Genomic DNA, 19,171 nt, shown 5'->3' on the forward strand with positions numbered 1-19,171 from the left:
TAGTAACTCTTTTAGTGGCCAAAACTACCCAAGACACTACCCGGCTACTCAAAATCTTTCCCCATTTTGGTCGCAGTTACTTAGCAGCTACGAATATACGACGTAGCCGCCGATGGTCACCGCCCACTTTGTAGTGGCTTTGATAGTTGCAGTTACGTATCTGCCACTATACATGCTAGTTGGGTAGTAGATTTTATATACAATAAAATAAAACGTAATTTGTATCTGTAACAATGTTCACTTAAAATTGTAAATAATGTTAAATTATTTGTTTTAATAGAAACTTTTATAGGGGTATATATTTTAAGCTAAAAATCTTCACCTTTTTCAACCATTTCCAATTATGGTGTAGCTTCATCCCTCACATAGATACTCTCTTTGTAGTTGTATGTATCCATTGTTGTCTATTGCTGGCTATGCAGGCCCAAAAGTTATCCCTGCTAATTTCCTAATATCTGGTCCCATCTTAGGTTTGGTCTTCTTCTAGGCCTCTTAATTCCTCTTGGGTACCATGCTGTAATCTTTGTGGTCCGTCCGTCCTTCTTGCTAGGTACCCTGCCCACATATTGCCACTTGAGGGATTTCATTATGTGGATGACATGTATTACCTGGGTCGTTTGTCGTATGCACTCTATTCTTTTACGGTCATTCTTGCTTATTCCCAGCATATTTCGTTCCATTGAGCGTTGTGCGACCTACAGTTTCCTTATAATGTCCGCGTTAAGTGTCCAGATGTCGCATGCATAGGTCACGAGTGGTAGTACACATTGGTCGAATGTTTTCTTCTTTAGATAAAGTGGCACTCTAGTTTTGAATATGATTGAGTTTCTTCCATAAGTACTCCATGCTAACTTAATTGTTCTGTTGATTTCGGGTAGTAGAGATCCCGAGCTGTATATTAGTTGTCCTAAATATTGTTACGTTTTTCGTCGGTTCCGTGTGGATAGAAAGTCACAATTTATTTAAACACTATTAACGCAATAATATAATATATATTCTTCTACTATTTCCAGTGTTGTGTTATTTATTAGAATGTTTTTTCTGTCTACTAGTTTGTTGTACATTACTTTAGTTTTGGGTAAATTCATTTTGAAACCTACTTTATTGCTGGCTATATTTAGTTCGTTAATTTGTGCTTGTAGTTCTTCAAGACTATTGGCAATTAAGACTATGTCATCAGCGAATCTTAGATGGTTAAGATATTCTCCCTCTATTTTGAATCCTTTGCTGGTCCAGTCCTATCGTTGTGCGCTTTGAAGCAGATACCAGTATCAGGGAAGAAATTTTATTTTGCAAGGCACTTCCTGCAAACACTACTGGCCAGTGTTTATACGATATGTTTTTAGAAAGTACTTGCGACTACGATATTGACTGGAAAAAATGTATCGCTATTTGTAGCGATGGCGTTAAAGCTATGACTGACAAAAAGAGCGGACTTATTGCAAACTTTAAATCGATGATGCCAAACATATCCTGAACACACTGTTTTCTTCATCGACAGGTTCTAGCTGTTAAGGTAGTACCTTCTGGTTTAAATGAGTGCTTAAGGAGGTAATAAAAATTGTGAATTCTATCAAAGGTAAAACTTTGCAAACCCGGCTATTCAGAATCATTTCAAAATCTCCTTTATCACACAGAGGTCAGGTGGCTATCCAAAGGTATTGACAAGAGTTCTGGAACTGAAAGCTGAATTTTTAATGTTCTTACAAGATGCAAAATCTGAATATGCTTCTCGTTTCTCTGACCCTATTTGGCTCTTGAAATTAGCATTTTTAACAAATATTTTTAGCCACTTTAACAATTTGAACAAAAACATTCAAGGAAGAGAAGAAAATATTTTAACAGCGAAAGATAGAGTAAATGCATTTCACGCAAAATTTCGTTTGTCGTCAACCCCTCAAAATGTTCGAATCTTTTCCAGTGTTCAGAAGATTATTGAAGATAATGCAACAGACCAAAGCTATAAATATGTTTAAAATGGAATTTTATTCACAAAGTGTCGACGTATTTTGGATAAAAAGAAAACACGAATATCCAGAGCTGGCAAGGGAAGCTTATTTAAATTATTAGTGCCATTCGCCTTTTCATACTTATGTGAACTGACATTTTCTTCAATGGTAGACATTAAAACTAAAAAGAGAAATAGACTGCAATTAGAAAACGATTTGACTATTAACGTTTCAAAAATAGCAGCACAATTTGATAAAACTTTTGAAAAATAAACAAGAACACATCCTTCTTACTAAAATTTTATTTTTGTTGTGTAAGAACCTCGACTTTTTCTTTCAGCCGGCGACCCACAGATTGAAAAACAGTGAGATATAGGCTTAGTTGTTTTAAGGTTTAGTTAAGTTTAAACTTGATAACGGATACAACTGACTGAAACGTTGTGTAAAATTTCAAAATTGAAGACATCAATGTCTTCTATTTTCAAAGAAACATTTACGAAATCTGGTTGTGTTTTATTTTCTATCGACGCCATTGAGACGAAAAATTAAAAGTTCACGCGCCTGAACTCACCAATTAGAGATTCGCGTATATATCCAGACATTTGTTTTAATTTAAATCCTATTGTTATGATTATTCTGCGATCGACAATCTAAGCAGATGTGCAAACTTATCACAGAGATAGTGCGTGTTAATGATAAAAGAAAAGTAAAATAAGTCTAGTAGAATGGGTGTTCATTTCGACGAAAATTCTGATAATAACACGGAAGAAGAGTAAGGAGTGATTTTTCTAAAGCTTGATTAGGAGGATTTGCTTTTCACTTACTTTTGTTGTTTTTTCAGGAAGCCTGAAGAAAAGAAAGACAACGTTGTGCCGTATTTTCAGTTGGTAAGTGTTGTAAATATGGACAATTAAATAAAATGTACGTACGAAATCCTCTTATTTTTAATAAAATATAGTATACAGGGTGTCAAAAAAATAGTGTATCTAACTTCGGTGGGTGATTCTACAGATAAAAATAAAACTAAAAGTTCCTCTGAACATATGCCTTAAAATGCTTCGCGAAGAAGTTACCACCCTCGAAAGGTTAAATAAAAATAATATATTTTATTTTTAAGGACATTGATAAACCGTTTTTCTTGAAATTTGGTACTATTACACACATTTTAATGCCAAAGAGAATGGCAATCGTGTAAAATTTTGTAACGGCCCTGAAAGGGTACTTTCCATTAGGTTAGAGAGAGTACTTTTTTTATCAGTTTTAACAAATGGCACAAAAAGTTATATTTTTTACGTAAAAAGGTACTCTTTGATTAATTTTTAACGGTGAACGGTTTTTAAGATGCAGGGTCGCTTTTATGTATAGAAACGGACGATTATTAGGTAAAATATAGGAGGTACTGCAAAAAGTTAAATACAAAAGTTATAAGATTTTTAAATATCTATTAGCGAGTAATACATTTAAGTATACAGGGTCGTTCATAAAGTCGTGACATCAAGGTTTCATTTTTTTAAATAGAACCCCCTGTATATTATTACATATTTCAATTCTTCCTTCAATTCTAAGCAAATATCGAAATACACACAATATACCACAAAGCAACCGTTTCCGAGTTATTGACTTTTGAAAATACCACTTAAACAATTCGATTTAATTAATTTCGATGTGTTTGGTTTGATTTAATGATGCCATGCCGCCGAAATTGTGATACTGTTGTAATCGGTTTTTAAATTCTTATTAGCTACTAGTAAATTTAAGTATACAAGGTCGGTCATAAATTTGTGTCACATCAAACTTTATTTTTTTTAAACGAAACCCCCTGTATATTATTGCATATTTCAATACTTCCTTCAATTTTAAGCAATAATCCTAATACACAATGTACACAAATTGAAGAATTGAAATGTTAAACAAAATTTTTGTAATTTCCAGACTTGATATACATTATCTGACAAACGAATCTAAAACAACGGAAGGAATTCGGGCAAAAAAAGTCGATGTTGTCACGTTTAATTATAGAGAAGCAAAGTTGCTCGATATTACCTATAAATTGAATATATTTTAATTCATTTCAGCATACATAATTATATATATGCTAATATGTTCACGTAGTTCTTATATAGTTAATGTATATTTATCTAATTAACTGATTTCGTTCATTCTGCCTTTTATAAAAGGTAAAGTATTTCCTGAAGATAACGTCCGCTTAGGGTAAGCTGGCAACGTTGACAAAATTCATCATGGCATCCCGGATTCAACCAGTCTTATTGGTCGAGATTCTCGCACGTCTTGCCTCCATTGCCCCCAACTTTATGCCCCTCTCTAGGAATAGTAGAAACAGTCACTACTATTGAAAAATCCAGTGGCGGGGTTATTGTATTGTGTTTTATATCTTTAACTTGATTTGTGTTTATTGTAATTAGTACACGCGTTTTAACTAATATTACTATATTTGGCAAATGACTAAACAAAATGTAGATACATTTAAAGTAAAATAATATTATAAACTTTACTGGAAAATATTATAAAAATTCTTGATATATTTTTATGAAACACAGCACGCTCGTGGATATTTTATGAATGAAATCGGTCATGATTTTAGAAAATTGCGATCCCCTCACCGTTGCCCCGTTGTTTTAGATCCGTTTGTCAGACTGTAATATGCTCTTATTTTATACATCTATAAATACTAACTTGAGAACTAATGTCAAATAATAGTATCACAGTTTCGGCAGAATGGCATCGTTAAATGAAACTGAACATATCGAAATTAATTAAATCAAGTTGTTTAAGTGATATTTTCAAACGTCAATAAAAAAGTGTGTCTAAGAATACCAAATTTCAGAAAAAAACGTTTTATCAATGTTCTTAAAAATAAATGAAATATATTATTTTTATTTAACAATTTGAGGGTTGTAACTTCTTCGGGAAGCACTTTAAGGTATATATTCATAGTAACTTTTTGGTTTTATTTCTATTTGTAAAATCACCCACCTAAGTTAGGTACACTATTTTTTGACACACTGTATACGCTGTACGGACTAAAATAAGTGCAAATATTTTTAGAAGTGGTATACTTCTACCCCAGGAAAACCTCTACGAGGTTTTTTTGCAAACAAATATGTTAATAATCGTGCATTTTCTTTTAAATTCTGAAAATATTTGCTTTATTTAAGACTTACCCTGTATAGTTTGTTTGTACCCTGTATAAACAGATTTTTTTCAAACTCGATTTTTTTCAAACGTCACAAAAATATTAACTTTTGCGACCTGATTGACAATATAAAACGTTATTTTAACACTTAGGCATAAAAGTGAAGCACTTTTACGTCTAATCCAAAAAAGTACGCGATAATATACCCTATGATCGGAAAAAACGGCGTCCAGTTGGCTGGGAAATTACGATCAGTGACATTTCCCACATAAATTTACATAAAAAATGACAGTGATCTTCATTTCATAGCCATCGCTGACGCCGTTTTTTTTCGATCATACGGTATTATTAAACTGACATGAAATGTCAAATTCAACGAGCGTAATCATAGTTTCTCGATATATAATTACTTACAAGGTATTACTTTGAAATATTTATATATTATTTGGAACGTTTAAAATTGTTTAAAAAATTATTTGTGGCGTTTGAAAAAAATAGTATGTTCTAGTCGGAGTTAAAATGGCTTTTTGTGCCTTTACTGTATGTCGTCAAACGTACAGCGGAAAGTGTCATTTACACAGCCACGGAAAGTGTCATTTTTACTCCTAATAAAACAATATACAGAGAAGACCAGGCTACTAGTAACATAGCAAGTTGCCGGACGAATTTACGTTTACCCGTTTTGCGTTCGTACTCGAGAGTCACTGCCGGCTAGTCGGCTGGTCAGGCAGTACGCAGTTGCAGTTGTGCTTGGACGGGTCGGTCGTGACAGACTAGGAATATGACGCGAGGAGTGCTGAGTATTTATTATTTTCATTTTAAGTGTTACCTTCACTTAATGTAACATTTTAAATCAAAATACTTAAATATTTATTATTTGAGTGTGTTTACAAGCCAAAACTAAAAATAAATATACATATATATTAATCGGTTTAAAACGTTCTACGTCTTCCGATGCCATCTCTCCATGCCTGTCTGTCTCTCCATGCACCGTCTCCGAGAGATCTTTCCTCCATAAACGTGTCAATCCCTTCCTGCCAACTTCTTCTCGGTCTACCCGGTTTTCTTCTTCCTGCAGGTTTCCAGTTTATAATTTGCTTTGGTATTCTTATTTCTGCCATTCTTTGGACATGCCCGTACCATATGAGTTGACTGTTCTTTATGTCGTCCTCTATCGTATGTTTAACTTCCATAATCTCTCTTATGCGTTCATTAGTTATTCGCTCGAGTCTTGATTTGCCTGCTGATCTTCTCCAAAAATCCATCTCTGTAGCTTCCAGCATTCGTTTTGTTGTTTCCTTAATTGGCCAGACTTCACAGCTGAACGTGGTTATACTCTTTATGATGGTATTGTATATTAAAGTTTTGTTCTTGTTGTTTATGCTTCTGTCCCACAGTATTCCATTCAATACCGTGATAGTATTCCTTCCAAGTTGGTTTCGTTCTTTAATTGCTGTATCCAACAGTCCATCATTTGTGATTTGCATACCCAAATATTTGTATTTTGTGCAGCACTAAATTTTCTTCCCTTCTTCTAGCATTAGATCTTGTTGTTCTCCTCCGATACACATATATTCTGTTTTGTTAGTATTGATCTCGAGTCCCCATTTCTGATATTCTTCTATAAGCTTACATGTCATCGTAATCTTGTGCTATGATCACCTGATCTTCCGCGAAGCAAAGTGTGTAGAGCATGTTATCCCCTATGGGTACTCCCATATTTCTACATTTTTGCTTCCAACCTTTGAGAACTTGTTCGAGATATATCTTGAACAGTGTTGGTGAAATACAGCACCCTTGTTTCAGACCTTTGGTTCCATTAAATCCTGTTGTCAACCTTTTGCCGACTTTTATTCTAGTTTTTGTTTGTTTATACAATGATTTCACTGCTTTTATTAGTTCTACATTTATATTGGTTTTTTCCATAGCTTCCCAAAGTCTCACAAGGGGAACGCTGTCGTATGCCTTCTGCAGGTCCACGAACACAAGATGTAGCTCTTGGTTTATATTGATCTTTTTACTTATTACTTGAGTGACTGTAAATAAGTGGTCCACCGTCGATCTTCCGGCTCTAAATCCTGCTTGTTCTTCGGCTTCTATTTCTTGGTATTCGTTTTCGATCCTATTTCTCAAATTTTTTCCACATATTCTACTCACGGTGGCTGTTACTGATATTCCCCTGTAGTTTTCGCACTTAGTACGATCTCCCTTTTTGTATATAGTTGAGAGGTAAGCCTCATTCCATTCTTGTGGCACATCCGTTCCGTTTATGCAGTCCTGGAAAAATAAATAAATAAAGACTAAAAATAAATAAATTCTCTAAACCCAAAAAAACTATAATATTACTCTAAATAAAAAAAAGTTATAACAAGTGAGTTTTCAAAAAGACCACCTTCTTGTGCTAGATAGAAGCCTAGGCGGTCGTAAAATCCCCGTCTGACATTGGCTAACATATTAGGGCTAATAGTTTGGAAAGCCTCTCGTATTTTTACTTGAAGCTCATCCAAATTATTAGCTTTATTATGACCATACACTTTGGATTTTACATAACCCCACAAAAAGAAATCATTGGGAGAAAGATCTGGTGATCTAGCAGGCCACAAAATAGTTCCATATCCACTAATTAAACGGTTGGGAAAAGTATTGTTCAAATATTCTTGAACAATACGGGCATTGTGGGCAGGGCAACCACCTCAACAATTTGATTACTTGAAAACGTGGGATTTTGATCAGCGGTAGCACAAACGAACACTTGCTTTAACTCCTGTTCTTCATTAATCAACACATCAGGCTTTTTGTGTTTTTGTGGGGACACGCACCCATGTGTTTCAAAATTATTAATAACTCTTGATATAGTAGATAAAGATGGAATTGGCCTATTTACATAAGTTTGTGGAAAAATTGTTTGTATATCCCGATAAGACCTATTTTGGAAATACCATTTTACAATTTGAATTTTCTCACGAACTTCATAAACATCCATTATTTTACTTAAAAAATAAATTTTACACGGCTATTAAATAAAAATATTATAGCGGTTTTGGCTATTAAAACCCGAATAAATACAAATTCTGAAACATTCTTATCACATATCCAAACCTATTTTTATTTTATCGCATTTTTTCGCCTGTTTTTTATCCGGCGGACGGGTATACGCTAATTCGTCCGGTTCTGCCTATGTTACTACTACGGTGGTCCGGTCAGTATACTATTTTCCAACGTCACAAAAGTATTAATTTTTGCCAATCTACAGTATACAGGGTGTCCCATTTTCGTGTGTTTTGCAGGTTACCTCGCTTATGGGTAGAGAGATAAAGATGCGGTTTTCACATCACTGTGCTACTTTTTACCTATTTACATCACTGTTATACTTATTTCCAAATATCAGGTAAAAAAAGCATTATTTAACTTTTTAACACAGGCGGCCGGTTTAAATTAGGTAATCAAAACAATCTAATAATTTATTCTACGTGAGAATTTCAAAAGTGACAGCTCTCAGCGAAAAACTAGCCATTGGATTCTACGTGACAAACTCTACGAAACTCAGTCTTCACTTTTTGAAGAGTTATAGGATAACCGAGATACGAGGGGAGTCAGGGGCGGATACAGAAATTTATTTTAGGGGGGGCCCAAATAAAAAATAATGCAAAATATGCCTTTTAGGGCGCCATTTTTAACCCAAATGCCTAATATTTAACCCAATTTACAGACTTTGATATGATTTACAGACTATGATCTGAATCATCCACCGAGGGGAGTCAAAAAATGCAAAATTTTCAAATTCGCCCTGTATTTCAGGGACTAAGGCGGCTAAACAAATCTGCGTAGCATCTTTAGCTTCATAAAAAGTAGCACAGTGATGTGAAAACCGCATCTTTGTAGCTCTATTCATAAACGAGAAACATTATAAAACAGTGACACCCTGTACATTAAAATTTTAAGGTGTCTGTTTTTCGAGTGAAAAAAATGTAATTTAGGTCACTGATAATATTTGTCCATCTCATAAAAAAAGCAAAGAGAACAACTTTCAATTTATTAAGTTTTCGTAATTACATTCTCACGACTCGTCTACTTGACAAATATTTGTAATTGGTAGACAGGGTATACACGGTGCGTCGGGTATCTATATCTAAGGTTAGGTTATCTTTTCAGAATTTCTAAGTTATTTATTATAGGAACTACGCCGCACTCCCGCCAGACCCTGTAGTAGAGGTGTGTAGTTCGTGAACGAAATAGTTCCAATGAACTATTCCGATCCCGGAATGAAAGGAACTAGTTCCTGGTTTCTCAAAGAACTAGTTCCTCAGGACCTATTCCAGGATCGAGACTGTGACCGATATATAATAATATGCGACGGCGACGGTTCAGCCAGCGCGCGTAGCCCGATGCTAGGCAGGACTGGAGAGTGCCAGACGTACTGTTTGACCAGCGGATCTGTAGCTACGGAAGGAATGCGAGAAAAAAAAAATCGATATTGCCACGTTTATCTATAAAATTGCAAAATTGCCAGACATGAACTATAAATTTAATATATTTTTATTATATATAATGTGTTTAGCATATATTCTGACGTATATTACTAAGGAATTTTAACGTAGTTCATATTGTTCGATATGTTTTTATTTAATAACTTATTTCTTTCATTCTGTATAATCTGCCTATTATGAAAGTTGAAGATTTTCAACGATATCATTGGCAAACCGGCATCGCCGCGCATGGCCGCCTATTCATCGAACATGATTGGCAGTACGTCACAGGATTTGTTACCACGCGGTTGCCATGGCTTTTACGCCTTTCCTATTCGCTTGCTTTATCCCCAACTTCACGGTCTCTTCTGAAAAGAGTAGGAATATTGAATACTATTGAAATATCCAGTGGCGGTGTCATTTTTTTGATCATTATTACTTTATTTCATTATTTTATACCGGTTATCCTAAACTTTATTCCTATATTTTTAGTATATTTGATAGTTAAGTTGTGTTTTATTGTTTTGTTATCTTGTTATAATGTTTTTCGTTCGTAGTTTTTAATTATTAATATCAAGTTTGATCGTATATTTGTGTTTTAAAACGAATAAATTTGTTAAGGGTAAGACGCTACATAGTCAGACAAGAGAAATAATAGCTAATTTATATAGGTAAGTTAATAATAACGTGGATGAAATCTCATTTGGTGTATTTCCTTGTGTTCATAATAGGGTTTGCGATGAAGAAGCTACAGAGAGTTCGCTTGAGTTGCCGCTTAAACGTAAACTTGAGCGGATATTTCTTTATACCGGAGTTAGCGTATCGGCTATAAAAAAATTCACACAGAAGATAAAAAAAAGGCTGAAAACTAACCCCGATAAAATGATATCCGCTCTGGAAAGAAACGACCAAGTGAGACTGCTGTCGAAAAGCTCGACGACTTTTTCGAAGTGGTCAGGAATTTGATAAATAAATTTTATCTCGAATTCAAACTCGTCCCCACAATTAGAAAGCTTTTGCAAAAATTGCAGGAAGAATCGAATTTTCCTTTTGCAGGGAAATGCTTAGGGGGTTATTAAAATCAAATGAATTTTTTTGGCGTAAATATCAAAATAACAGATAATTATTAATGGAGCGGCCCATTATATTGCAGAGAGAGATTGCATTGCAAAAATATATACGCGAAATTCGAAAATATAGCCAAGTATTATCTATTTGGATGAAACATATGGGTAGACAATGACCTAACCTTTAAAAACTGCTGGCGGAGCGATACCATATCTGGTGTAATAGGCAATATTGGATCTACTAGTGAGTAAAATTATGTTTTGTTTGCGCTTCCAAAGTTAACTATTTTCAAGATTTTTTTGCTGGAAATAGTTATATCTAGAATTATGTATTATAGAAAAAAATATAGTTAGTACAGATATATAAATAAATATACCTCAAGACTCAGTCTTGATCATCTGCTGATGGCACACATGGTTAGCGAAACGTGCGTCCAGTGTAAAATTAAAAGTGTTTTGGTGGATTGTACTGATTTAGTGTTTTATTTTGCTGTGTAACACCAAAGGGTCCAACCCTCAGCTGTAATTATTTCTTCTATTATATTAACAACACAATAATAAAATGATTCAAAATACTTAAGGGAGCTTTAATAAAAGCTTTTAGTGTTTATCTGCTAACTCAACAGTAACGATTCAAACAGCATAAAGTTTTTTGAAAAAAATTATTAATCTGAGTATTATATTTATGATACACATTATTTTCATATAACACCGTACGCCCATGCCTATTTTATGAATGAAATTGGGCGTGTTTTGTTTACAACTGCGTTCCCCTGCCGATACCCCGTAGCTACAGATCCGTTGGTCACACTATATGTTATCGGATCCGGACCTAAAGGAACTAAATAAAAGACTAGTTTACGTACGGATCGGCCAGCGCGATTGATGCTAGGCAGGTGTGGGGAGTGCCAGACGTATGTTAGTGGATCCGGACCTAGAGGAGATAATTAAAAGACTAGTTCACGGGAGTCTATTCAGTCGGCCTTGTCTATTGCCACAGCCGGCGTATTTACCACAGAAAATGGTCGCGCGATCTCCCTTTTTGTATATAGTTGAGAGGTAAGCCTCATTCCATTCTTGTGGCACATCCGTTCCGTTTATGCAGTCCTGGAAAAATAAATAAATAAAGACTAAAAATAAATAAATTCTCTAAACCCAAAAAAACTATAATATTACAGTAAATAAAAAAAAGTTATAATAAGTGTTCAAAAAGACCACCTTCTTGTGCTAGATAGAAGCCTAGGCGGTCGTAAAATCCCCGTCTGACATTGGCTAACATATAAGGGCTAATAGTTTGGAAAGTCTCTCGTATTTTTACTTGAAGCTCATCCAAATTATTAGCCCTATTATGACCATACACTTTGGATTTTACATAATCCCACAAAAAGAAATCATTAGGGGCCACAAAATAGTTCCATATCCACTAATTAAACGGTTGGGAAAAGTATTGTTCAAATATTCTTGGACAATACGGGCATTGTGGGCAGGGCAACCACCTCAGTAATTTGATTACTTGAAAACGTGGGATTTTGATCCGCGGTAGCACAAACGAACACTTGCTTTAACTCCTGTTCTTCATTAATCAACACATCAGGCTTTTTGTGCTTTTGTGGGGACACGCACCCATGTGTTTCAAAATTATTAATAACTCTTGATATAGTAGATAAAGATGGAATTGGCCTGTTTACATAAGTTTGTGGAAAAATTGTTTGTACATCCCGATAACACCTATTTTGGAAATATCATTTTACAATTTGAATTTTCTCACGAACTTCATAAACATCAATTATTTTACTTAAAAAATAAATTTTACACGAGAACTGTCGCGAGAATCTACGTATTCGTTTTGCCTATTAAAACCTATCAAACCTATGTTTATTGTATCGCATTTTTTCGCCTGTTTTTTATCCGGCGGACGGGTATACGCTAATTCGTCCGGTTCTGCCTATGTTACTACTACGGTGGTCCGGTCTGTATACTATTTTCCAACGTCACAAAAGTATTAATTTTTGCCAATCTACAGTATACAGGGTGTCCCATTTTCGTGTGTTTTGCAGGTTACCTCGCTTATGGGTAGAGATACAAAGATGCAAAGAAGTTTTTTTACATCACTGTGCTACTTTTTACCTATTTACATCACTGTTATACTTATTTCCAAATATAAGGTAAAAAAAGCATTATTTAACTTTTTAACACAGGCGGCCGGTTTAAATTAGGTAAACAAAACAATCTAATAATTTATTCTACGTGAGAATTTCAAAAGTGACAACTCTCAGCGAAAAACTAGCCATTGGATTCTACGTGACAAGGCGCCATTTTTAACCCAAATGCCTAATATTTAACCCAATTTACAGACTTTGATATGATTTACAGACTATGATCTGTATCATCCACCGAGGGGAATCAAAAAATGCAAAATTTTCAAATTCGCCCTGTATTTCAGGGACTAAGGCGGCTAAACAAATCTGTGTAGCATCTTTAGCTTCATAAAAAGTAGCACAGTGATGTGAAAACCGCATCTTTGTAGCTCTATTCATAAACGAGAAACATTATAAAACAGACGAAAATGTGACACCCTGTACATTAAAATTTTAAGGTGTCTGTTTTTCGAGTGAAAAAAATGTAATTTAGGTCACTGATAATATTTGTCCATCTCATAAAAAAAGCAAAGAGAACAACTTTTTCAATTTATTAAGTTTTCGTAATTACATTCTCACGACTCGTCTACTTGACAAATATTTGTAATTCGTAGAGAGGGTATACACGGTGCGTCGGGTATCTATATCTAAGGTTAGGTTATCTATACAGAATTTCTAAGTTATTTATTATAGGAACTACGCCGCACTCCCGCCAGACCCTGTAGTAGAGGTGTGTAGTTCGTGAAAGAAATAGTACCAATGAACTATTCCGATCCCGTAATGAAAGGAACTAGTTCCTGGTTTCTCACAGAACTAGTTCCTCAGGACCTATTCCAGGATCGAGACTGTGACCGATATATAATAATATGCGACGGCGACGGTTCAGCCAGCGCGTGTAGCCCGATGCTAGGCAGGACTGGAGAGTGCCAGACGTATGTTATCGGATCCGGACCTAAAGGGACTAAATAAAAGACTAGTTTACGTACGGATCGGCCAGCGCGATTGATGCTAGGCAGGTGTGGGGAGTGCCAGCCGTATGTTAGTGGATCCGGACCTAGAGGAGATAATTAAAAGACTAGTTCACGGGAATCTATTCAGTCGGCCTTGTCTATTGCCACAGCCGGCGTATTTACCACAGAAAATTGTCGCGGATACTGTTTTTGATTTTTAGTTTGTTCTTTAAATATTTTATGGGAATGTTTCACTTTAGGGGTCCCTAAAATTAAGAAATATCTTATAAAACGGAGTAGTTATTCCAAATTTTTACACAAAAACAAAAAGCTTGAAGTGAGGAAAAATCCAATTTTACGTAAAATTTTTGTAATAGTTGCTCTTATTGATTTGTGATATAGTCTTTTAAACTCTGATTTGAGTTTCTTTTTTAATTTTTTTTATCTGCAATAAAACATACCGATATGTTTTTAACATACACAATTACACGTATCGTTATTTTTCGTACATTATAAAAATTATACAGATCATACTGTGAATAGTTCTGACTGACAACGAAACCCATTAGCAAGCAACGGTTAGGTTAGAATGTCAATGTTAGTGGGGAACTACTGTGAACTATTGTGAACTATTGTGAACTAAAGACCTAGTTCAAGGAACTATTCCTCTGGAAGAACTAGAACTAAGGAACTAGTTCCTCCCAAGGGACCAGAATTCCCACCTCTACCCTGTAGGCCAATAAAAAATACTTGCCAAGTACACGAGTCGTGAGAACGCGCCATTAGTCCAATTTATAGTACTTTCGTACTTTGTATTTGTACCATTGACCTAAACAAATTAGTAAAAAAAATCTACGTCACTATTAATTGGTATTTTCTTAAATAGGGACTCTATGTGTTAAATTTTGATCGATTTTCAGTATAGGTATTCAACACTATTTGACAAATTCCTTCTTGTTGTTGGATTCATTGGTTCGGCAATATGCGGTGTCTTACAGCCATTTTTAATGATCCTGTTTGGCGATGTTTCCGGTGTTATTGTGGACTATTCGTCTTTGATAAGTGGCAATTTGACAGAGGATGAAAAGGATATTGCTACTCAAAAAATGCTGGAAGGCACTAAGGATTTTGCCATTATGAGTACTATAGCAGCAGCTGTGGTTATAGTAAGCAGTTATGTTGCTGTGGTGTGTTTTAGTCACAGCGCTATTCGACAGGTACGTGTACTACAGTATGAGTGAAGTATGGCTCCGGATTTGTCTTTACAAGAGGAAACACATTTTTGTTATTGACATTTTGAGAAAAATGCATTCTTCATAAAAACTTTTGCTTTTTCTAAAATGGTTAGAAATTCCATACCGGTTTCCATACCGTTTTAGAGAAAATTAAAAAAAAATACGTGAAAAAATAGTTGGTTTGTTCTCTGGTTTGTTATTGATAGAATCTATCAAAGTCATATTTATTGCTGTTTTAAAATGTTAAAGAAGCACAAAATTTATTTAGATCAATGCGACAGATAGGGTGATAATAGTTATCGGAAAATGTGATACTTTAACAACAACAAAAAATATGAAAATCAAATTTAATAATAACTATCATGATAACTATCTATCAAAGAATGAAATCGAAATTGTATTACCATAGAAACGCCTTCTGATTTTTAGGACTTGAAAAAAATTCAACCATATTTTCATTTTTTTTTTGTAGTTTTCTCTAAAACGGTATGGAAATTTAGAAAAGTATAAACGGGATTAACCATTTTATAGCAAGCAAATTTTTTTATGAAGAATGCATTTCTCTCAAAATGTCAATAATAAAAAAGTTTTTCCTCTTGTAAAGACAATCCGGGGACATAGTGTATATAATTCTATAATACTGTTTTTACATTGATTTACTTTAAACACTTAAGAGTCTTTTTTCCTACTATTTATTGTTAGCGCGGTCCAAACGCAACGACTTATCGTACGATTTGCTTGTATCGACAAAAGTTGAAGATAAAACGAAGCCTGTTGACAGAAAGTTTGAACAAATTCTAGAACTGTCCAAACTCGGAAAACTGAGTTAGAAGTTTGAACTCCTAGGCATAGATTTCGGCTGTTTGACGCTCACAACGATTTGTTTGTGATTTTATGTTAATTTTAGTCAGCTAATCAAGGGAGTACAAATAATGTCTGACCAACGGCAATGTTTACATCATTTGTACAGTGTACTTCATTCAACTGTATATGAGTTTCCCTTGTTTATGGCGTGTAAAATCAAAAGAATAATAATAATAGCTCCCGTATACAGGGTGTTTCAAAAACATGTGGGGAGATTCCTCACGTAAAATTAAGATTTATTTTTCATATCAACATACGTCCGATTCTGCTTTGTTTCGTAGCTACTGGGTGTTAAAGTCTTAATATTTTTTCGATTTATTATAATTTTCTTCCAAGTATTTTTAGAATTTAGCATTAAATTTTGAGGGTAAAAGTTACTATAAATGCGACATATTTAAAGCTAAAAATGGGTCGACATATTCACCAGGGACGTGCATAAGGATTATCAATGGAATATTTTTCTAAAAAAACATGTACGCCACTGATTTTTTTCCCTTGTTAGCGAAATAGCGTACTTGTCTCTAGCCGTACCGTGCTACTCTCCAGCTCCAACCCACAGTTCCCACCAAATTTTTACCCTCAAAATTTCATTCGAATCACTAAAAGACCTTGAAAGAAAATTATAATAAATTGAAAGATGTTAATACTCCTCAGAGAGGAATCTCCCCATGAGAGATAGCACATGTCTTTTGAAACACCCTGTATAGCATTTAACGCCTTGGGAGTAGCAAGGTACAGCTTGCCATGCTAGAAGAAGAATACAGTGAGAGGGAAAATAAAAATTAGACCTACGAGGTAGTAGTGAAAAGTTCAAGAAGGTGGATCCTGAAGCGACTAAGGATACAATAACAAAAAAAAAATAATTCACTTAGGACTGTTTACAATGTTTACAGAAATGAACTATCAAAATCTTAATAAATCTATTTGTTCTGGTGTTGGAGATGAAGCTATTTATAAGCCGTCTGTATCGTATTTAATAAGACACCCCAAGAAATTCTAGTAGAGATGTTAAGACGTTTTACTTACCTTTTTTTAACTTATTTAAACAAATAGCAAAAACAATCCACAACACACGATGATATGAAGGAATACAAAAAACTGAACGACAGGTCGTTAAAATGTAGATACAAGCTAGCCTCTAGGTTTTATCAGCAACGTTTTGTCGACGCAAATCGTACGACGAGTCATTGCGTGTGGACCACCCTTTACAATCGGTTGGGATTTTCATTCTACTCAAAATGCGAGAGTTAGTTAGATTTTTCACCATTTACAAAAAATGATAAATTAGATAAAAGCTTGGATAAAAACAAAATTAAATAACTTGTTAAATTATTTTAATTTTTTAGACATTCAAAATGCGAAAGCATTTTTTTGAAAAAGTTTTGTATCAAGACGTTTCCTGGTACGATGTGAACCAGACAGGAGATTTTGCCAGTATTATAACGGAGTAAGTTAATCAAAATTTTAAATGACGTGGACTATTGAAATTTGAAATTGTTTTCGCGAATACATCTATTGTTAACTCTCTAATCGATTGACTTTTATGTAATATTTTTAATGTAATAGTAGTGTTTTGGTTTTGTTTGATTAACAAGGTCAATTTAAACTCGTTTATTTTAATAGTATCCATTGTGTTCTAAAGACATTGTTTGAGAAAAGGATACTATGCTTGTGATATTGCTTTTTAATCGCTGGATTTTGTTAGAGAGGGGAAGCAATACCATACTCCTATTGAGAGGCTCCACTCGATGGTCGCCTATTTAGAATAATATACAAAAAAATCTTATTGGTATTTCGCCGCTGATAGAAAATCTACAAAATAAAATAGTTATTTTTTGTAAACACTGCAGCGTGAATCCAACGGAGACTAATTGTCAGCAGTGGCTTACTGATGAACAAATTTGCCTAACGGATAAAAAGATGCTTAACGTTTCGGAAAGTATGTCTCTTTCCGTCGTCGGAAGCAAAAAAAAACAAAGAACAAAGAAAAATACTATTTAAAATACACACACCGGAAAAATCTAGGGATATAATTTTATTAAAGTTAAAAATAAATGTTTTGAATAAACAACCACATATTTGTAGGCCGATTCTTTCTACTTCGATTGAAACGAAGTAGTCACACTAGTTATTTCTAAATTTTGGATATTTGCAGAAGTGTTGTGCATTTTTTGTCAAATGTATAAAAGCACCTAGCATCAGTTGTTCGAATTTAACCTGTACTGGCTGTGTTTTTATGATAACTGGCCAGAATTCATTCATATGGCCAGAATTCATTCATAACTCTGTTTAGTATTAAACGACATTATGGAGCGTAGACATCTTAACAGAGACGAAATGCTAAGGGCCATGGGTATGCTCGAAGCTGGAATGCGCCAAATCGACGTCGCTAGAGCATTAAATACAACGCAAAGTGTAATATCGCGATTAAGTGCACGCTACCGTGAAAGTGGTGATGTTGCTGAAAGGCACACAGGGCGACATCGCATTACTACCCCTCAGTAAGATCATTTTTTACAATTAAATGCTCGACGCCGACCGACTCTTACAGCACCAGAGCTTAGTGTAATTCTCCAGGAAACACATAATGTAACCGTTAGTTCTGACACTGTTCGCAATAGATTAAGGAAGGTAACTTAAGAAGCAGACGTCCCTGGAGAGCTCAACCCTTAACGAGAGGAAATCGAGAGGTACGATATTTGTGGGCTCAAGATCATGTTCAGTGGTCGAATGAACAATGGGCCAATGTTCTCTTCACGGATGAGTCAAGCTTTGGAATTCATCTGGATTCGAGAAGGCTTAGGGTATGGAGAGAACCGGGAAATCTTATTCGGTTGGATCATGTTCAGGAAGTGCACCCTTATCAAGGTGGAATAGTTATGGTCTGGGGAGGAGTCCAGTTAGGCCGAAAAACCGATCTCGTTTTTCTTGAAAGGTTTCTAACAGGAATCACATATCGTGATTTAATTTTTGAGCCTGTCATGTTACCATATGCCAATGATTTTGGGAAACTTCATTCTCATGCATGACAATGCACGGCCTCATACAGCCAGAGTGGTAAGTGAGTTTATCAATGCTCATCAATTAAACATCTTACCCTGGCCGGCACAATCTCCTGACCTCAACCCCATCGAGCACGTATTGGACGCGGTCCAAGAAGAATTTTGAGAATGGGTATGCCTCGTGAAACTCGTAGGGATCTGGTTCGGGCCGTGAATGCAGCGTGGCAGGCTGTACCTCAAGAAGAGATCGACAACCTGATCAGGAGCATGGAGAGACGATGTAGGGCTGTAATGAACAGTAGAGGAGGTCATACCCTTTATTAAGTAAAAATGGTTTTATCTTTTT

The 19,171-nt window shown here is 35.0% G+C and overlaps 1 protein-coding gene across 2 annotated transcripts in view; it reads left to right on the top strand.

Annotated features, from left to right (window-relative positions):
- Positions 1 to 19,171, top strand: part of LOC115880585 (ATP-dependent translocase ABCB1-like) — a 60,961-nt gene that overhangs the window by 7,268 nt on the left and 34,522 nt on the right. Inside the window, exons 1-4 of one of the 2 annotated variants that reach the window (XM_030897844.1) lie at positions 2,553 to 2,721; positions 2,791 to 2,836; positions 14,645 to 14,941; positions 17,170 to 17,270. In XM_030897844.1, the coding sequence (XP_030753704.1) occupies positions 2,675 to 2,721; positions 2,791 to 2,836; positions 14,645 to 14,941; positions 17,170 to 17,270 (491 nt within the window). In that variant the 5' untranslated portion in view covers positions 2,553 to 2,674. Of the gene's footprint in view, positions 1 to 2,552; positions 2,722 to 2,790; positions 2,837 to 14,644; positions 14,942 to 17,169; positions 17,271 to 19,171 lie in introns of those variants that run through there. The other variant, XM_030897845.1, reaches the window with a different exon arrangement.

The sequence above is a fragment of the Sitophilus oryzae genome, unplaced genomic scaffold, assembly GCF_002938485.1.
Source record: "Sitophilus oryzae breed Bouriz unplaced genomic scaffold, Soryzae_2.0 scaffold_1639_pilon_pilon, whole genome shotgun sequence".
NCBI classification, from domain to species: domain Eukaryota; kingdom Metazoa; phylum Arthropoda; class Insecta; order Coleoptera; family Curculionidae; genus Sitophilus; species Sitophilus oryzae.